The sequence below is a fragment of the Blennius ocellaris genome, assembly GCF_963422515.1.
Source record: "Blennius ocellaris genome assembly, chromosome: 16".
NCBI classification, from domain to species: Eukaryota; Metazoa; Chordata; class Actinopteri; order Blenniiformes; family Blenniidae; genus Blennius; species Blennius ocellaris.
The window spans coordinates 14,922,651-14,940,640 of record NC_137665.1 but is presented as its reverse complement, the minus strand read 5'-3'; the positions used below and the strand labels follow the sequence as shown (position 1 = coordinate 14,940,640).

The following is a 17,990-nucleotide window of genomic DNA, read 5'->3' as shown; positions in this document are numbered from 1 at the left end:
CGTGCGTGTGTGTGTGTGTGTGTGTGTGTTAAAAAACAAAACAAAACAACTACTAAAATGTCCCATACAATTGAATGGGAGAACTTTAAGGCGTCCCGTGACGTCACAAAGTCCCAGCCACACAACGTCTCCTCTGGAATTATAGTGAGTTCAAAAACTTCTAGCTCGAAGGTGAACGCAAACCTCACTCTTAAGTTGAACACTATCAATATTTAGCTTTTCAGTGACTTGTCTGAAGAAAATAGAGGGCTAATCCTGCCACCTGGTGAACAGATGATACCATTACATGTTGTGTCTTTTCTCTTGTCTCCAGTGTGGTATTCTTCCTGAGAGCAGCATCTCACCAAAACTGCTGCCCGTTGGAGCTCTGTAAGTTAAGCAAACCTTGTTGTCACTCTCTTTGCACTCATTCAACATGTGTGTTTGTTTGTATCTCCCACCACTGGAGCGTCTACTTCTTCTTCTACTTTTGGGATTAACGGCAGTTTCCGTTCTTACAGTTGCATTGCCGCCATCTGCTGGTTTTATCTGCTTACATCGTTTCCCACAACTCACTGTCGTTGACGCCTGTTTCTCTCTCTCTCGCTCTCTCTCTCTCTCTCTCTCTCTCTCTCTCTCTCTCTCTCTCTCTCTCTCTCTCTCTCTCTCTGTCTCTCTCTCTCTCCTATTAGTTGATCTTCTTCTTCTTGTGTCACACGGGGAAGCTAGAAGTCTGTTGGGTGTAACACCATGCATCATATTCAATGTTTATTTTTATTTTTAAAATTTTTCATAATGTGTGCTCTTCACCTGCACAAAAAGAAAGTGAGCGCCAGCAGAATGATGATCAGCAACACGTCAGGAAGCCGCCAAGCGCCTTCATGCTTTATCTTATCTTTGACTTAAAACATCACATTTATTCAAAAAGAAATTTACACACACAATAAACCCTTCAGGTTACAGCACAGGTAGGTTTGATGGTTAGCTCGTCTTTGAGGTGTAATATCAGATTTTATGCACAGTGTTGTGCATTTAGTTGATGTAACTAATAATTATCTATTTAAATGGGAGCCAACTCATTTATTCTGTTGCTGCTGTAGGAATAAACTTCCATGCATGAAGATTAAGGACGAGTGAATGTATTAGGAATGACACATTACAGTTTAATATACAACAGACTCATCATGATCATGCATCAACACAGCTCGATATTGACTTCATCCGTGAGGCGTTTCCCCCACATCTAGAATTTGACCAGTCCTGCCGTGTGAGTCGGCATTGTTCATCCTCTCGTGATACAGTGAAGCTCTACCGTCTCTCTGAGGGACCTGCTCCAGCAGAGAACATGACAGATCATGTACGTGGTGCCCGGGGCTCGACCCCACGGGCTCATTTTGTCTCACGGATGCCTGTGGAGCTGGGTTGTGTCCAGTGTGCACAGAAGTGTGGACCTTTGAAGGCGTCATGGGGCTGAAGGCAGTGTGATACTGAGGCGGGCCGGTCGGGGTGATTGAGGAGTGGATGGGTGTCTGCGACCTGCTCTGATTATATATGGGATCAGGGTTGGTTTGAGGAGTAAAAGACGGATGGGAGTAGCTGGAATTGACTGTCGTACATAACGGGTGAGGGCTGCTCACTGTGGGTGGGTTGTAGACCGCCTGCGACGCCTGACAAATCACCGGGAAGCTGTTGAAGGCGGTGCTGATGCTCAGAAGGGACAGGCCTCCCTGGGCTTGAGAGTGGCTCATGTAAGGAGAGCTGGGAGTTGTTATGGGTGTTGGAAATGTGCCGCATGGACTCTGCACCCTGTGAGCTGCGGCGCCTTCTCGGTCAGAGCAGCAGAGATGTAAACAGGACGAGGCAGGGCTTGAAGAGTGCAGCAGGGGGGTACTCCTGCCATGTGAAGGCAGTCCACTGCAGCCCCATGCGTTTCTTGCCGGGTGGTTGACGGCATCGCGATGGAGGTGTGGCCCAGTGGATATATTTAAAGGGACGTGAGGCTGCCAGTTGCTGGAAGTCGTCACACTGGGATTGGGGACCATCTGCAGGCCGTATGAGTACGAGGAGACTGGAGAGGTGTAGTGGAGCATGGCCATATGGGACTGCATGAACTGCATGATGTCGTGGAGCTCTTTGGCCAAGTTAGATACCTCTTGATTCAAGCTGCTCACCTGAGAAGGAGAAGTAAACAGAAGGTCAGAAGTTAAATCATAAAAAACCTTGAATTTAAAAAAGTTCCAGAATGTCACGGTAATAGACCCATACATTAAATATGGTATGAAACTAATCCAACAAGCACAAGGAGAGAAACATTTGATGTAGTATGGAACGATACCTCTTTGTTCAGCTTGCTGATGTTCTGTCGGACTTCCTCTGTCTCCAGCAATAGGTTAGTGCTCACCTGCAACTGGTCTGAAAGTGGCAAGAAAAATACAGTTAATTAACTGTTTTGTTGAAAACATTCAATCCTAAATGAGATACTGGTTAAAGACCAATCATAAGCGAAAGTGGAATAAGTTTGTCAGCTTTCAGTGTCTACTTTGCACAGTTGGGCAGCTCGCAGAGACTTACCAGAGATGTTTGCCTTTGTCTCACTGTGCTCCACATTAAAGTGAAATGTGGGGCTGTTGTCCTCAATTCCATCCACGACTCTGGCAAACAGACAGAAATGGGTGTTACATAATTGTGAATAGATGAAAAGCAGCCTGCTGATATTTGGACGAGTCAGACTGGACGGGTTACCTGGGGCTCAGGTTCAGAGGACTAACACAAGGCAGGGACGGCATGAGGAGCTTGGTCGGCCGACGGTCTAAGTCTGGGACACTGGCCAGATTGGACAAAGGAGTCGGGGCGAGCGCCTCGTGGATGAATGGCTGAGGGGAGGGACTGTGACCTCTGCCCCCCTGAACGGGCGAGCGGCAGAGGTGAAGTGCGTTGATGTGCTGGAGCTCCTCTCCCAGCAGTGTGGTGAGGCAGGGCTGGTGATCGGGGCTGGCCATGCCCTGCAGCAGAGGGACCTGGCTCTGCCCAGAGTATCTGGTGCTTCCCACACGTTTTGCATCGTCTGCCTCGATGATGTAGGGCAGTTTTTGCTCCAGAGAGACATGGCCCTGATTAGGACACACAGCAAATGCACTCCTTTAAAATATATGACGTTTGTTTGGATAGGAATTTACTATAAATCACATAAGATTACATTATGTAGGACACATTTACTGTATTTTTCTGAAGAAAAAAAAAGTTTGTTGAAACTGCTTTCGACTGTACAAACTGGGTTTGCACAGTTGTTTTCAGATATATACATTAATTTTCAATATACATAAGTTGTATACACATCCAAACAACTAAAAGATATGACTTATGGCTCATAAAGTTCAGCAATGTCTCTTCTTGAATACGCTACATTTTCTTGAAAATGATATATCTGTGAAACAAGTCCAGTTTTTCATGTCTTCCATCAAAAAGATTTGTGACAGTTGTTCTTTTTGTGGTGTGAAGTAACTTTTTAATTTCATCATCTTTTCATTTCGTGTCTAAACCCGACTTCTGTGGCCTCTTTTTCGTAATTCACTTTACAACATCTTGATATTCTTTATATTGGCATTTGTCACATAAATTGAAGAGGTTAATGGGCTACTTTAAATACTAATAAGTTTGATGTGTCCAAAAGAGAAATATAAAGAAATTTATAGCTGCATGAATCTTAGTGACTCACCTGAGATGACTTGGGAGTCCATAGCCATCTTTTTGCTCCCTACAGGTATGAAAGTTAAAATAAAGAAGGGATTACACTCGTGTGTGTGTGTGTGTGTGTGTGTGTGTGTGGGGGGGGGGGGGGGGGGGGAATCAAAGAGTGATATATATCTGCTCCAGTTTAAAAAAAAACAAAAAAACAACCCAAAATGTCTTACGTCAGCTTCACTGCCCTCTCTTAAATTGTAGGTGAGGTTGTGGTGGATGTCAGAGCTGAAGCGACTGCTGTATTCTGGGTAGAGGCCGAGGACCTCCCTCAACGCCCTCACACTGATGTACTGCAGGTCACAGTAGGTCAGCGCCTTCACATCCGCGTTGGTCTTGATCACTTGCTCGTGATCTGGAAGGTCGGCCCCGATGAGGTCACCTTTGCCTGAAAAGCAGCGTGAATAAAAATGAAGACGTGAGACGACAGAGAGAAAGGAGCGCGCGGGTCCGGGGTTGACGGGGCGTGCACGCTGACCTAGGATGGCGAGAACCATGCCGTCTTTCAGCACCTCCAGGGAGCCGGAGCAGACAAAATAATTCGCCTGCAGGGCGTCTCCCTGACGGATGAGATATTCCCCCGGTGCGCAGAAGGAAGTCTTGATGTGCAGGGAGAGGGAACGCAGACACCCTCTGCTGGCTCGCTCGAACACGGGGAGCTGCAGGATGTCTTTGTTCAGATGCATGGCAATGTCAGCTCGCAGCTCGTCCGGGAAGTCATGCAACAGCTGAGGGAGAGGAAGAGGGAGGGCAGAGACTTTAAACAAAAAAACATTTGTTAGAGCCGAGGTGCTTCAGGAAGTAAACAGCAAAAATGGATCCTTGTCAAGCAATCGCGACTTGAAAAAGAGTCGGAATACTACAAACAAACACACGAATAGAGTGAAGTCGTTGCATTTAAAACATGAAAATATAGAGAAAATTGATTTTGAGCTGCTGCAGTCAAAGGCCAGTGCACTCACATTATAGGCCAAGCTGCTCAGTAAAAACTACATTCAAATCTAACATGTTCACAATAATCATTGGCTGTGTCTGCCACCCTCAACAGTGAATTAATTATCTATAAATGTTGACGTGAGGGTGTTAATGAGTATTCTCTCTTTTTCAGCTCCTACCCTGTTAATTACAGGGAACTTCTCCCAGATAGGCTCCGGCATTGTTACCGAGGTTCTATCGGAATCAAAGGGCCTTCGACTTAAGGAAATGGAATAAGACTCCGGAGAGTTCCAGGCGCCCTACATTTTAAGGATGACATTTCTGAATCTAAAATCGAACACCCACACAGGCTGTACTTTTGTTCTGCTCGGAGGCATTACAAGCAGCGCAGTCAACACATACCGGTCAAAGTTGACAAACCAGCAGAAAATTCTCCTCGCAGTGAAGGTTTTTTTTTGTTTTTTACATTTTTTTTATTGCTTTTTGAAAATCCATAAAAAGCGAATATTATCCTTGGCAAAATGAATCACAGCATTTATTGTTATTCACCCACCTCGTTGGCATTGATGCCATTGTTGACTGACCAGGTGGCCTGAAAGTACTCCAGCATCCTCTGCTTCAGCTGCTGAGGAAGCCGATGCACACGGATGAAGTCTTTGAGATCCTTCATGCGCGTGTGGTAGAGCGACCGGCGTGAGTACATGCGCTGGATGATGGCCGTCACGTTGCCGAAGACCACTGCGTGCATCAGGGCTGCAGGCGGAAAGAAGTCATCTTGGAACATTGAGCAGAAACTATCAGGGAAATCTTTGAGTCATCACTTTGTAACTCACCACCCATGAGCATGATACAGATGGAGAAAATCTTCTCTGCGTCCGTGTTGGCGCACACGTTGCCAAAACCGACGCTGGTGAGGCTGCTGAGGGTGAAGTAGAGCGAGGCGATGTAAGCGCTGGGCATGGACGGACCTCCCATGGTGCTGTTGACGTACGGAGATTCAAGACGCTTTCCCAACTCCTGAAGCCAGCCTGGTGGCACAGAGCAGAAGCTGGTTTAGATATGATTGAATACCAGAGGATATATTAAAGAAGAATATGAGGCAGAGCTCTCAGCTGACTGGCTCCTCTCTTGTAGAACCAGATCACACTTTCAGTTAAGGAGAGTGACACTGTCTCTACTATTAAATGCAAAATGCACTTTCTAATGGTTTTCCATCAGTAATAATCGTCCCCATACCTGAGAATGACACTCAGTGAACAAAATCTGTCCTCTCTCTTCCTGGCTTGTTTCAACTTTCAAAAAGTGTGTCGGTCCGACGAGTGAATCAGAAATCAAACCCTGTATAGTGTCATCAGGGGTTTAGCCAATCCCAATCAAGGTAGGCTCCTCCCTTTTGACCATCCCACAATCAGGCAGCTCTTCTCTTCCCCTGGCACATTGAGAGGAAGAACTTCCTCCTCTTCCCAAGATGCAGTAGATGCAGTCTTCCTGTTAAACGGGGAGTTTTTCCTGCCAACATATGCTAATTTAACCAACTTTTGCCTCTTCAAATCCAGGCTCAAAACCTATTTATTCAGACTAGCTTTTAATCTTCAGTGATATGGTTAAATTAAATTAAATTAAATTAAATTAAATTAAATTAAATTAAATTAAATTAAATTAAATTAAATTAAATTAAATTAAATTAAATTAAATTAAATTAAATTAAATTAAATTAAATTAAATTAAATTAAATTAAATTAAATTGCTTTTTCTCTTGTTGATATAGTGTATGTTTTCACTCTTATTGTCTTTTAATTCCTTTTTTTGTCATTCTACTGTCAATTCTTACTGGAAAGCACTTTGGTCACCTTGAGTGTTGTAAAGGGTTTTATAAATACATTTTGACTGATTGATTGATCAAAGTGCTTTGAAATGACTATGTCGTATTTGGTACTTTAATAAATTAAATTGAAATGAATTGAATTGAACTCAGTGAGACAAGTGGTCCCGCCTGGTAAGTGATACAAAGCATAACATCTGATATAATATGAAATGACATAATGGTAATATACTGGAGTTACTCTGTGACCTCTACTTCCTCTAGACTGAGACAATTCTCTGCATCACTAGATATCTCCAAGTGCTGCCTCACTATTGCAAAACCTTCCTCTTAGTGGAGCTGGAGAGCATGAGGATGAGTGTGGAAGCCATCAAACACAGAACAACACGCTCACCTATGTCAGCGGTGATGGGGTCGCTGCTCTCTATCTCTTTGCGTCCGATGACATACCAGACACAAGCCATCCAGTGAGCCAGCAGAGCAAAGACAGACATGAGCAGGGTGAGCACCACAGCGCTGTACTGCGAGTAACGATCCAGCTTCTGTAAGAGGCGCAGCAGACGCAGCAGGCGAACCGTCTTCAGCAGGTGCACCAGAGACGTCTGAGCAGAAACAAAGGCCTCAGTTAAACTGCACATCTACACCATTTCAGCTCCATCAGCGTGCTTCACAGTGTGAGTCACATTCACATCAGCCGTGAGAAAATGTGGCATTCAACGCAGGAACAGAGCAAACTGAGGGATTAGAGAAGGGGTGTCAAACGTACGGCCTTCAAGACATTTCGATCTGCTACATGTGCATATGTACAATATTCTATTCCTTTTTAAGATATAAATGGTGTGATAAATAAAATCCACTGTGATCTGTAAGTTGTAAAGTATGTGGTGAACTGACACACAATATTGTTGAAATTGCAGTTTTATGTATTAAAATGACAAGTTTGTCATGTTTTGTAAGAATAGTTCGTTAAATATGCATTTTTGTAAAAGTAATACTTTGTTGCACTGGAACAAAGACAGAGATTTCAAGTTCCAAGTCTTTTTTAATTTTTTTTATTTTGTACATGACGATTTAGTTATGTACCTGTCATGGTGATTTTTTCTGTTTTTAATGGTGTCCCTTTATGGAGAAATGAAATGGTTCAGTTTCTATAGTTTGGGAGCCATTAGGTTTGTAAAAGAGTTTGATATTTATTGTGGACACGCAACAAAACTAAACAGACACCCACGGACCGAGTGGCATTTAATCTTATAAGCGAAAATGCCACTACAGTCCCCATTGCACTCTCCCAAAATTGAAAGTTCCTTCAACTGTAGAAGTTTTTGTAGTGTTAGAGAGACATTGTTGTGTGTCAGCCGATGCCTTTGGCAATCCAAGACTAATCCACGACAAGTACGAGGGTTGAAGCAAACAGACAAACAAGACAGCTCAGTGAAGTGCCTCAGTGAGGATGGAGAGGGATAATCATCAGTCTTTGCTCCAGGGGAACGACAGTGAAACAAGAGTCGCGTGTCTAGAAGTTAAGTGCACTCAGGGATGCTGGGGGATTTATAGCAGAGGAAAAATCACAGTCAGACTCACCACTGTGATGTTGAAAGCGTAGAGGAGGTCGAACGGTAACGCCGCGATCAGATCCACAAAGAACCAGGTGGTGCAGTAATGGAGGTAGATGGAGCGGGTGTCGTACACCACTTGACCCGACTGACTCACGTAGGTGGTTCGGAAATTCAGGATAATGTCTGAAAAGGAGCAAGAAAATTCTAAATGTATTTTAAGAATGGCGGAGGGGATTCAAAGTCATCAGCCCAGGCTTTTCAGGAGAACGTGCAGGTGCATATGAAAGCATTGACAGGTGGAGTTAAGGTTTGTTTTTGCAGATGGAGAGAGTCTTTACCACAAAATAAATACAATTTTTGATTGCAATTGCGGTTCAGAGGCAAAGTATACTTCCTGACTGCCTGCAACCGTTTTACCTTTCACACCCTTTAATCTTATTCCATTTAATATTGCTTACTTTCTAGCTTTTATCTTTCATTACAAAACAAAATATTTTCTTTAAATTTAAAGCATCCAGTCATAAGACAAGATGTCAAAAAAACTCGACGTACAGTATATCCCCTAGAGCCGATTATTACAACCAGACCAGTGAAACAACTGGTGTCAAGCCACAGTGAGAAATGAAAAGAGAATGGAAAGCTGTTGTCAAGGATACAACCAACATCCTACACAAACAGTTGTTCACTGATAACCTTTAAATTTAAAGTTTGAAGCTTTTTCTTTTTTTTATGGCCAAGAGTGGTGAAAATGTCCACAGTTTCACAAAACCAAACAATTCCGACAAAAAAAATTACTACAATCTCAACATAATATATTTAAAATGATACTTTCTGGTGAAAAATAGAGTAAAATGTCCAGAAAACTTCTACAAAGCAGTTGCGTTATGCATGTTTTTAAAACTTTAACACCTTGACATCATGGCTTTGAGACCTAATACTTGTTTGCTCTCTTTCATAGCAGCATCACTGATATCTCAATTCTCATTGTGTTGTGTTCCTCTTAAGAAATGTGATCTCACTTAAAAAGAAAGATTGTATTTGATGAATAGACTCAGAGTGTCTGTGTTTGTGTGTGCACAGAAAATGACTCAATATGCAGACATGGATTAAAAAGCAGAATGTGGTAGCAACGGTACACTGGCTGTATGCTTTAGAATAGATTTCAAATTTCTTTCTATTCATATACACTTCATGGATAAGCTCCCTCATACAGTTCGGTCTGCCTGATAGAAAATGTTTCAAACTGCATTTTAACATCAGTGAATGCAGCTTTGTAAACTGTTCCAATCACGAAACAGAAAGAATGCATTATATTATTTACTTTTTAGTTTAAAAAAAAACCCCCAGCTCAAATCTTTTTATTTGGACTAGAATTATTTTAAACTGTTTTCTTTTCTGATATAATTGTGTAAATAATTTTGTCAACTTCCTCTCCTTCAATATTGAACTAATGATATCAAATTCAAATGTATTCTTTCTCCTTTTTGAATCATGCAATGCTTTCAGTTGTATTTTATGTATTAAATGTGCTTGATAATTAAAGTTATCATTATTATTAAAGAAGAGCAACACTCAAGGAAAATAATGGAGGGTTGAGCAACAGACAAAGACACAAGACAAGAAACGAGGAGCCAGAAAAATGGGACAAAATCAATGTGAAAAAGAAAACGGGGTAAAAACATAGAAAAATAGGTTCATAACAGACTGAGGCTGAGTTGGAAAGTAAGGACAGCTCGTGAAACGAACACACCTCTCCACTGGTCAATAAGAATGACTTGGCGTCAGAAAAAGGTGTGACACGTGACGGCGCATGAGCCAAGTCTGTGTAACAATCTGTTCCCAGACTGGAGAGGCGATAAGAAGCAAAAAAAGCTATGTGACAGATGTGCTATCACACTTTCTTTATAGGAGAACTGGGACGAAGTGAGACAAATCTAATTATGATTCATAACCTGGGCCAGCAGAGACACCTCATGTAGGCGAGGACAGGTGGGAGGGAGTCATATGTTAGTCATCGCCAGGGAAACCACAGCGGTGACATCAGTAAATAGTTCATGCACAAAGTAAACTTAATATTGCTCTGTTTACATTGCTGCTGGAGATAATCCAACTCAAAGGTCAACTGGTGTGCCCTTTGCAATAAATACATTAGCTACTCATTATATATGTCATTATATATGTATTTGGATCCAACGTGAATACCAAGCATGAAGAGCATCTCCACTGCGATGTCGCTGCCCATCGTGCTCCGGCTGACGAGCGAGCGCTGGTCGCTGCCCTCGTCGTGGCTGACGAAGCAGACGTTGTAAGGCACTGTGACGGCCACGTAGAAGGTGGCCAGCAGGATCAGCCAGTCCCACAAGGCTTTGGAGACGCTGTAGTGCAGCAGGATGAAACGGGACTTCTTGACAGTCGCCACCTTGTACTCGGGTATGGACGGTTTCTGGAACACACTCTGAAAAACACAACACCACAAGATGTTGAAACAAGGACGAATTGGTACGGTTGGAGTGCCTGATTTCATGCATATTTTTTTTACAAAGCTCACTCTCCATTCCGAACTACCCCATTCTAAATTTGCCCTGATTCAGCTATTCCATGAAAAAAACCAAAAACCAAAAACAGAATGTGCCATTTCTACTCAGCTTAGTGTGAAATCCTGAGCTCAAAGCAGCTTTGATTAGGTCTCAACTGATGTCTGAATATTACCGTGACACCAGATACATTTGATTAAAATGTCATCTGTGTTTACATCGTCCATTGTTGAAATCTTTTGTCATTAAGAGGGAAAATGGTTGATTGGAAGGAAAACAGAAAAACCCCAAAACAAAACAAAAAAAACAACTTAAATAAATAAATAAGATCCCATCATGTTGTTGATAATAAAATCAATACTGGATGCCTTTGGGATGAAAGCATATGGAGGGGTGTTTTTGGCTTTGAGAGTGGAATTGACACAGTTAATTAAAAACTCACAAAGTAGTAAGTTTGTCATCTGCAGACCCACATGAACAACAATTTATAACGCTTGCGCTACATTTATTTGTGTTAGCATTCTATTATTTCACTCATTACATAAATTTTTTCACTAATATATTGAGTGTTAAGGACTCAAGAAGGGTTCCAGAAATTCATTGCAATACTTTAGTTTTATCATGATGTATTAATATTTAAAAGTTTGATTTGCTCATTTTGCACTTTTTACTTTTTGTTCCCTACCAATGTTATTTGTGTAACTCACTGAGATGCCAGCAGAAAATGAACAACAATCATCCAGACAATTATTTCCAAAGGAAATATCATGATCATCTCTTTTACTTGAGGCTGAAATCCTTTCGGGAGACACACAGATTTCTGCTTGATTTGTTTCTTTGAAAAAGGATCTTTGAGTAAATTAGCGTGTAGAAACTAATTCATAAAGCCTGTCATTGCAAATGCGGTGTCGTCCAATATTGATAATGTCATTCTATATTCAATCTTGGTGCCGTCTCACATTTGAAAACAATCACAATGAATGTTTTTGGGAAAAAATGAATGAATGAGCTTGTTTGACTTACTGTAGCTCTTACAAACTACCACCAATCAACAGATGCATTTATTTATTGATGACACCTTTTAATGTGAATAGACAGGAAATCCTTCATTCAGGTCAACAAGAGGTAACGGCACCTTTTTTTAATTTCAAAACTGAAATCTTTGATGTGTTTGCTTTTGAATAATACGGTAGATGAATTTTACTGATAAAGTGTCTTTCCACTGAACTCACGTTGGTCAGCTTCCTCTTGCCCCTCTGAGTGAAGAGGTTGTTCAGCTGGTGCAGAATGCTCGTCCCTCTCTCTCGAGCTCTGGAAACGTGTGACCTGTTGCTTTTTCTGCTTTGGTGAGCAGCTTCAGAAATACCTGAGGGGAGAAAAAAAAAAAACCCAACCCCAAAACAAAACAAACTAAAATGAACACAAATGATGCAGATTAAATAGCTAACAGTTGCAGGAGCAGTGATTTGGACTCACCTTCTCCTTGAGCGTAGTGATGGCCTTTACCATGAGATTCAGTGATGTCCTTGAAGGATAACAGGAAGAGCACCACCTCGCCTTTCTCATTTTTAATGGGCACAACATCCAGGAGGCACCAGAACAGATTACCTGAAAATATAAACATGTTATCACACAATTCTCATACCAGAGCAAATATTGGATGCTTATTATGCAATGCGTTTTCCTCCCAAACTGCATCTCGCTTCCCTGATGAGTGTCGATTAACACTTGAAATGTGTGTCTCAGTTGTGATCCTACCATTCTTCCTATAGAAGCAGACTTGTTCCTGGTACTCCTGCTGCCCTTCGAGGGCTTTATCTATCTGCTGAGTCACATATTCGTTGGTCTCGGGGCCGTGAAGGAAGCTGCACGTGCAGGTTTTCTGCATCACCTCCGTCCGAGCGAAGCCCGTCAGCTCACAAAACCCGTCGGAGCAGTAAACAATGGGGTACCCACAGCGACCCTGGGCATTTCCCAGCAGGAAGTTACTGTCTGTGAGGGGAATGAAACAACATTAAAGTGAAGCTACTGTGCTAAATCTCACAGGTGTAAGAAAACTCGAGATACAGCCAGTTCTTATTTACATATCTTCTTTCCTCACTCCCTTTTTATACAGCAGCCTATTCCTGATTCCTGATTTGTTGAAGCAGAAGCCAAAAGCAAATGTTCTTTTCCTTATGAGTCATTCGGTCTGCTTTCAGTTCAGCACCCTGAAATAGTACGGAGGACATCAGAGAGGGTTTTGAAGTTTGTTTTTGGTGTGTGTGAAATGTGTTGGGTCTCAGTTGGCTCTCAATGGGGGACCAGAACGGCACTGAATCTTTGGCCCTTAATTATCGTGAGATAGCATGCTTCCACACAGCCACCGGTGGAGCAAAAAAGATTTGAGTATTTACGCATCTGAACACACACAGTTGTCGATTTCCAGGCTTTGTGGGGACACGCTAATCCATTCCTGCAGATTTACTGTGAACTCAGCCACAACGCAACCCAAGCCCTTATCTTCGTCTGATCGTGAAACGTGCCTGAAAGAGACTTTAGATTTTGTCCTCATCGTGACATGATTCTCCATGTGGGGGCGCTCGTTCAGGTTGACATCCGCTCAGGTCACACATTAACACGCGCTAACGGTATATTTCTATGGCGATGATACATTGGCCTGAATTCCCTGTAGTCCATGCATTTTTATTAACAATGCACATGATGTGTCATACAGTTACAGTTCAATTCTCAACGTGCTACAATATGTAAAGAAATATTGAAACAACAGAAAAATGAAAGTAAATCCTCACCACAGAAACCACAAAACAGAAATGTTTTGTGTCCCTTTTTGAAGAATTTAACAATCTCACTCCGAACTTTTGTTTCCAAAAAGTTTCACGTTTACACATGAAGTTTTGGACACGATGTCCGTTTTACACAGACGTGACAGAAACGCTGAAATGGCCATGTTGCGTTATGTTCCCCCTCCATTTCCCTGGAGGCAAAGTGTTTTCGAAAAGTTCCACCTTGGTAGCTGTTTTCAAAATGTGTGTTTTCAGTAGCTCTGAGCTCTGATGTCATGTACACCAAGACCGAAAACTCAACATTTTGAAATCTTGAAAACAGAAAACTTCTCTAAAATGTGACAGAAAAACCAAACTACAAGTCAATAAAACTGAAAATGAGTAACGAAGACAGCGACTCATCCAGGTGAAGAACATAAACATACTTGGTTACACAGGCAACTTAATATATGGAACATATAAATAAGAAATGAGGCTCAGCTGACAGCAATCAATAGTACTTAGTGCACAGCAGGGACATTTTCAATATACAACACATGAAATATTTGTGATACCTGTGAGCTCGGAGAGACAAATGATTATTTAAAAATTTTCCTCACTTCAAAAAACACAAAAGTTAAATCAAGTTTTACAACATTATCCAATTTTGGAATACTTCGGGGAATGAAAAGTAGTTTATTTGAATTTCAAAAGCTGGATCCTTTTATATCTGAGAAGAAAAATTACTTTTTAAACCATTTTTCTTCTTGTTGACACAAACATGAACCAAAGCTTTATTGGCAATAGCTGCGGAGACGAAGATCTTTGGGAACTGAGCTTAGTTATTACTCACGTCGGGAAGGTATACAAACACACAAACGAACAAAGAGAGGGAATAAAGTACAGCACACACTCTTTGCATCACTGTGGAGCCATTTTAAGGCAGGAAGTGTGGGTGGTAGAGCCGAAGAAAATAACACGACATTATTCCAAAGAGTAAATTCATTCAGCATCTGAGGGGATGAAGTCAGAGGCTACTTTTCACATTGACCAGAGGCGGGCTGCCATGTGGGGGGAAAATAATTTTCCTTCGAAATGAGATGTCAGAAATGACACCACGGTTACTTTTACCGTCAGAAATATTGCACAAAGCACATCTTCTGTCATTGAAACCCTTCAAATAAAGCTTTCCGATGTACAAAGTGCGACGCGATCCACTATTTGCTCGTAGGCTGAGGTTTAATAACAAGTAGTTTATTGTTTCTCCTTATGAGCGGCAGACTATATTTCAAAATAAATGATGCGGGGGGTTCATACACTGTGGTTGTCAAGGGCAACAAGAAGCGTGATATTTCTAGTCTGTGTTTAGCTCTTTAAAACGTCTTTTCATTCATCCATTCATCCAGCTGCACTCTAAAAGAAAGAAAGAAAAAAACCCAAACCAAACAAAAATGTATTAAAAGTTTTTCTGTTTGACCGTGTGGGAGCAACATTATAATGACCATCAGGGAAATGCAGAGCACCTGCTCTGACGCTGCTCACAATGAGCAACCGGCCTTTCTGCTCTCCCTGCGGCTAAGAAAGTAAACAAAGGTGCAGTTTATTTAAATGAATGCTCAGAGCGAGAGAGAAAGAGAGAGATGTGCACTCGCCAGCTGTATTTAAAACCATTTTTCAAACCAGATATCATTGTCAGTGAGATGGGGGGATGGGGGGGGGCGTGTTAACAAAGCGTTTGTTTCAGAGGGAAAGATGTCCAATTAGTAACGTGTGGATGTTTTCTCTACCTGATGTGTGTGCTGTTAATCTCACAAGCTAAATTAAGATCTTTCCACACTTGCGTTGCCATGGAAACTTCTGCTGGCAAAAAAATTAAAAATAAAAAGCCAAACATATGGCAATAGTGTAATTTGCATCTATGGGGTTATGAAGACACCCTGCCCTCTGAAACGTATCCAACAGATCTGACTGAGAATTTGAAGCCACTTGACAAGATGTTTTTTTGGGGGGGGGATTTACCTGTTTCATTATTCAGTCATTTTAAGGAACTCAGCCTGACTTTTGCCCCTGCTGACCCTTCCTGAGCAAAGACGTGAATTTATCCGTGAATCAATACTAAATAATATATCGTTTCAACACCAGTTCAGGAAATTAGTGGATCGTCGACAAGGAGCACACATATATGATGTCCCCGTCACCACAGGCCACAAAGGAGAAATACTGTATTATATATTATGATAAATCCACCGTCCTTTGCTGACGTTAATGACCTGTTTTGAAGTGGTGAGTGATTGGATGAATAATTTAGACTATTTCTTACACTTTCAAAGAGGCTGACTGAACGAGACCTCACATGATGTTGGATTGGCTGTTGGCCTCTGCATAATTCATTTTAATTAACCCCCCCCTCTTCATTGGTATCAGGGTCATGTGGAATCCACGTGGTGAGGGTTTCAGTTCAGTGTCACTGAAGATCTTCTGTTAACCAGCCCCGTCACCTCATACCTTCACCCTCACATATATAATACAGAGGTTTTCTGGTTGAAGGACTGAATAAATGTGTGATTTGTACAAATTCTTAACATTTCTCTGTGTGTGTGTGTGTGTGTGTGTGTGTGTGTGTGTGTGTGTGTGTGTGTGTGTGTGTGTGTGTGTGTGTGTGTGTGTGTGTGTGTGTGTGTGTGTGTGTGTGTGCTCGAAGACATGATAAACCTGAGGAGTTATAGATAGAAAAAGTGTCATCACAGTGAATTCATAAGTTTGTCGAGGATGTGAAGGATAAACAGAGTCTGATCCATTCACTCCCTGTTATGCTTTTTCTTCATTTTCTGCAAAGATTTGTCTACAACAAGTTGATATTTATTCACTCTGCACTAAAGCTGGTGCCTGGTGCAGTAGAACAGACCTGAAATAGTCCAGAAAAGAACCCTCAAATCAACTGACAGAGACACGTCAGAGACTTTTCACTGTATTTTGCACCTCGAAATATTGTTTAAAATACGCACAGGTAAAAATTTGACTCCTGTTTTGGTGTACATTTAAATTGATAAAAATACATCATATTAAATGTGCATGGTCTATACAGATATCATGCGGTTCGACCCACTGTACATCAAACGGGGCTTCATGGGGTCCTTGAGCTGAATAGATTTTGACGCTCAAGCTCAATGTAGATGCAGCCACGTGCGTCAACCACGCTATCAAATCTATAAAACGATATGTCACTTCACAGACAATAAAAAGCGACTCCAAAAATTCCCAAAATACAAACATTTTCAAACACAAATGATGGCACATTGAAGCACGGATACAAAACACACATGCAAATATCCGGAGAGATGAACCTTCAGCAGTTAGATGTGCATTGTTGCTGCACCCGCTAAAAGATTGTTTGTTGATTTGATTGAAATCTGCTCTCAGTCATCGTTGTTATTCAGTAAAAGGAGAAAGTTTAATAGGAAATATCCAATAAAAAGAGTAGAAGCGTCATTCTGTCAGATGAAAAACAGGAGGTGCATCGATCTGATGACACTATTCACCGATTGCAATGCATTTGAATATAAAGCCACACTCTCATCATAAGGAAGCCTGCTCTCATCATCCCAAAGCTTATTTGCTCCTCAATATTGTCTAATTCTTCCAGTGCGTTAAAGCATCTGATTGGAAGCTTTGACGTGAGCTCAGATAACATGCAAAGCGACTATTGACCAGTGCGGACGACTGCGCAAAAATTACATCAGAGCTCAACATGTGGCTCCTTATTTCCAATATGTTTCGAAGGCTGGTGAGCGGATCCCACTTACAGTTGGACACATTTGTCAATGTCAGTGTTTTCACTGCCTGTCACAATCCCAAACTGGGTTATGAAACGCCCCCGGCCAAACTCCTAAAAGCCAGACTTAGCTGGTGCAGTTGAATCTGTAAAACTGAGACAAAACTGTTACACAATGTGAAATGTTTAAGCGGCATCCCTCGAGAAAATGGCGACGTCACAATGAGGCGAAATTGCAGATCCAAGAGCAGACATTTAAACATTTATATTCGATACTTACGGGTCCCATCGAAGTGATTTGCAATGGAGTCCAAGAAGGTGTTTTGAGGCGCGAGGAGGCCCTTCATCACAGGCATCTTGTACAGGATGGAGAAAAGGGCTGCAGGTTCAAGCGGTTCGTCGCCGTTCCCTGAAAGAGAAGCTCTCTCTCTCTCTCTCTCCAAACTCTTCTGCTCCTCAACTTCTCGCTGCTCCCGGTTGAGATGAAACCGCCGACTCTTACCAATCAAACTGGGATGTTTGCAGCTGCGTGGATCTTCTCCTGCGGCGCCGAGTCTTCAGATGAGCATCTCAGCACTGCCGCCGCATCACGGCAAAGTCTCAGCTGCTTTTCAGCGTAACTCCACTCCACCGTGGTTCCTGCCATCTCCGAGCCCTCGCCTCTCTCCCTCCCTTTCTCTCTCTCTTTCTCTCTCTCTCTGATACAACAAGCCTGAACCATCCCCTTTCTGCACACCATCAGCTTGTTAGACACTGCTCATCTTCTTTCACACACAAAAAAAAAATGATGTCCTCCTACTTCTCACTCCCCAGAGAAGTTATTTTGAACTCCTCTCTTTTTCTTTTTGCCTTCACGCCCTCAAAACCTCCACCTGGTACGACACCCAT

At 42.0% G+C, this 17,990-nt stretch overlaps 1 protein-coding gene across 1 annotated transcript; it reads right to left on the bottom strand.

Annotated features, from left to right (window-relative positions):
* Positions 1 to 1,196: 1,196 nt before the first annotated feature.
* Positions 1,197 to 17,458, bottom strand: kcnh4a (potassium voltage-gated channel, subfamily H (eag-related), member 4a; the record flags this gene model as incomplete). Its single annotated transcript, XM_080511976.1, has 15 exons — positions 1,197 to 2,150; positions 2,315 to 2,391; positions 2,551 to 2,630; positions 2,722 to 3,089; positions 3,891 to 4,105; positions 4,196 to 4,445; positions 5,207 to 5,406; positions 5,487 to 5,681; positions 6,870 to 7,077; positions 8,057 to 8,214; positions 10,234 to 10,486; positions 11,798 to 11,931; positions 12,042 to 12,173; positions 12,324 to 12,557; positions 17,383 to 17,458. 15 exons carry the CDS (start codon positions 17,456 to 17,458, stop codon positions 1,197 to 1,199), a joined length of 3,534 nt encoding a protein of 1,177 aa, XP_080368102.1.
* Positions 17,459 to 17,990: the final 532 nt, after the last annotated feature.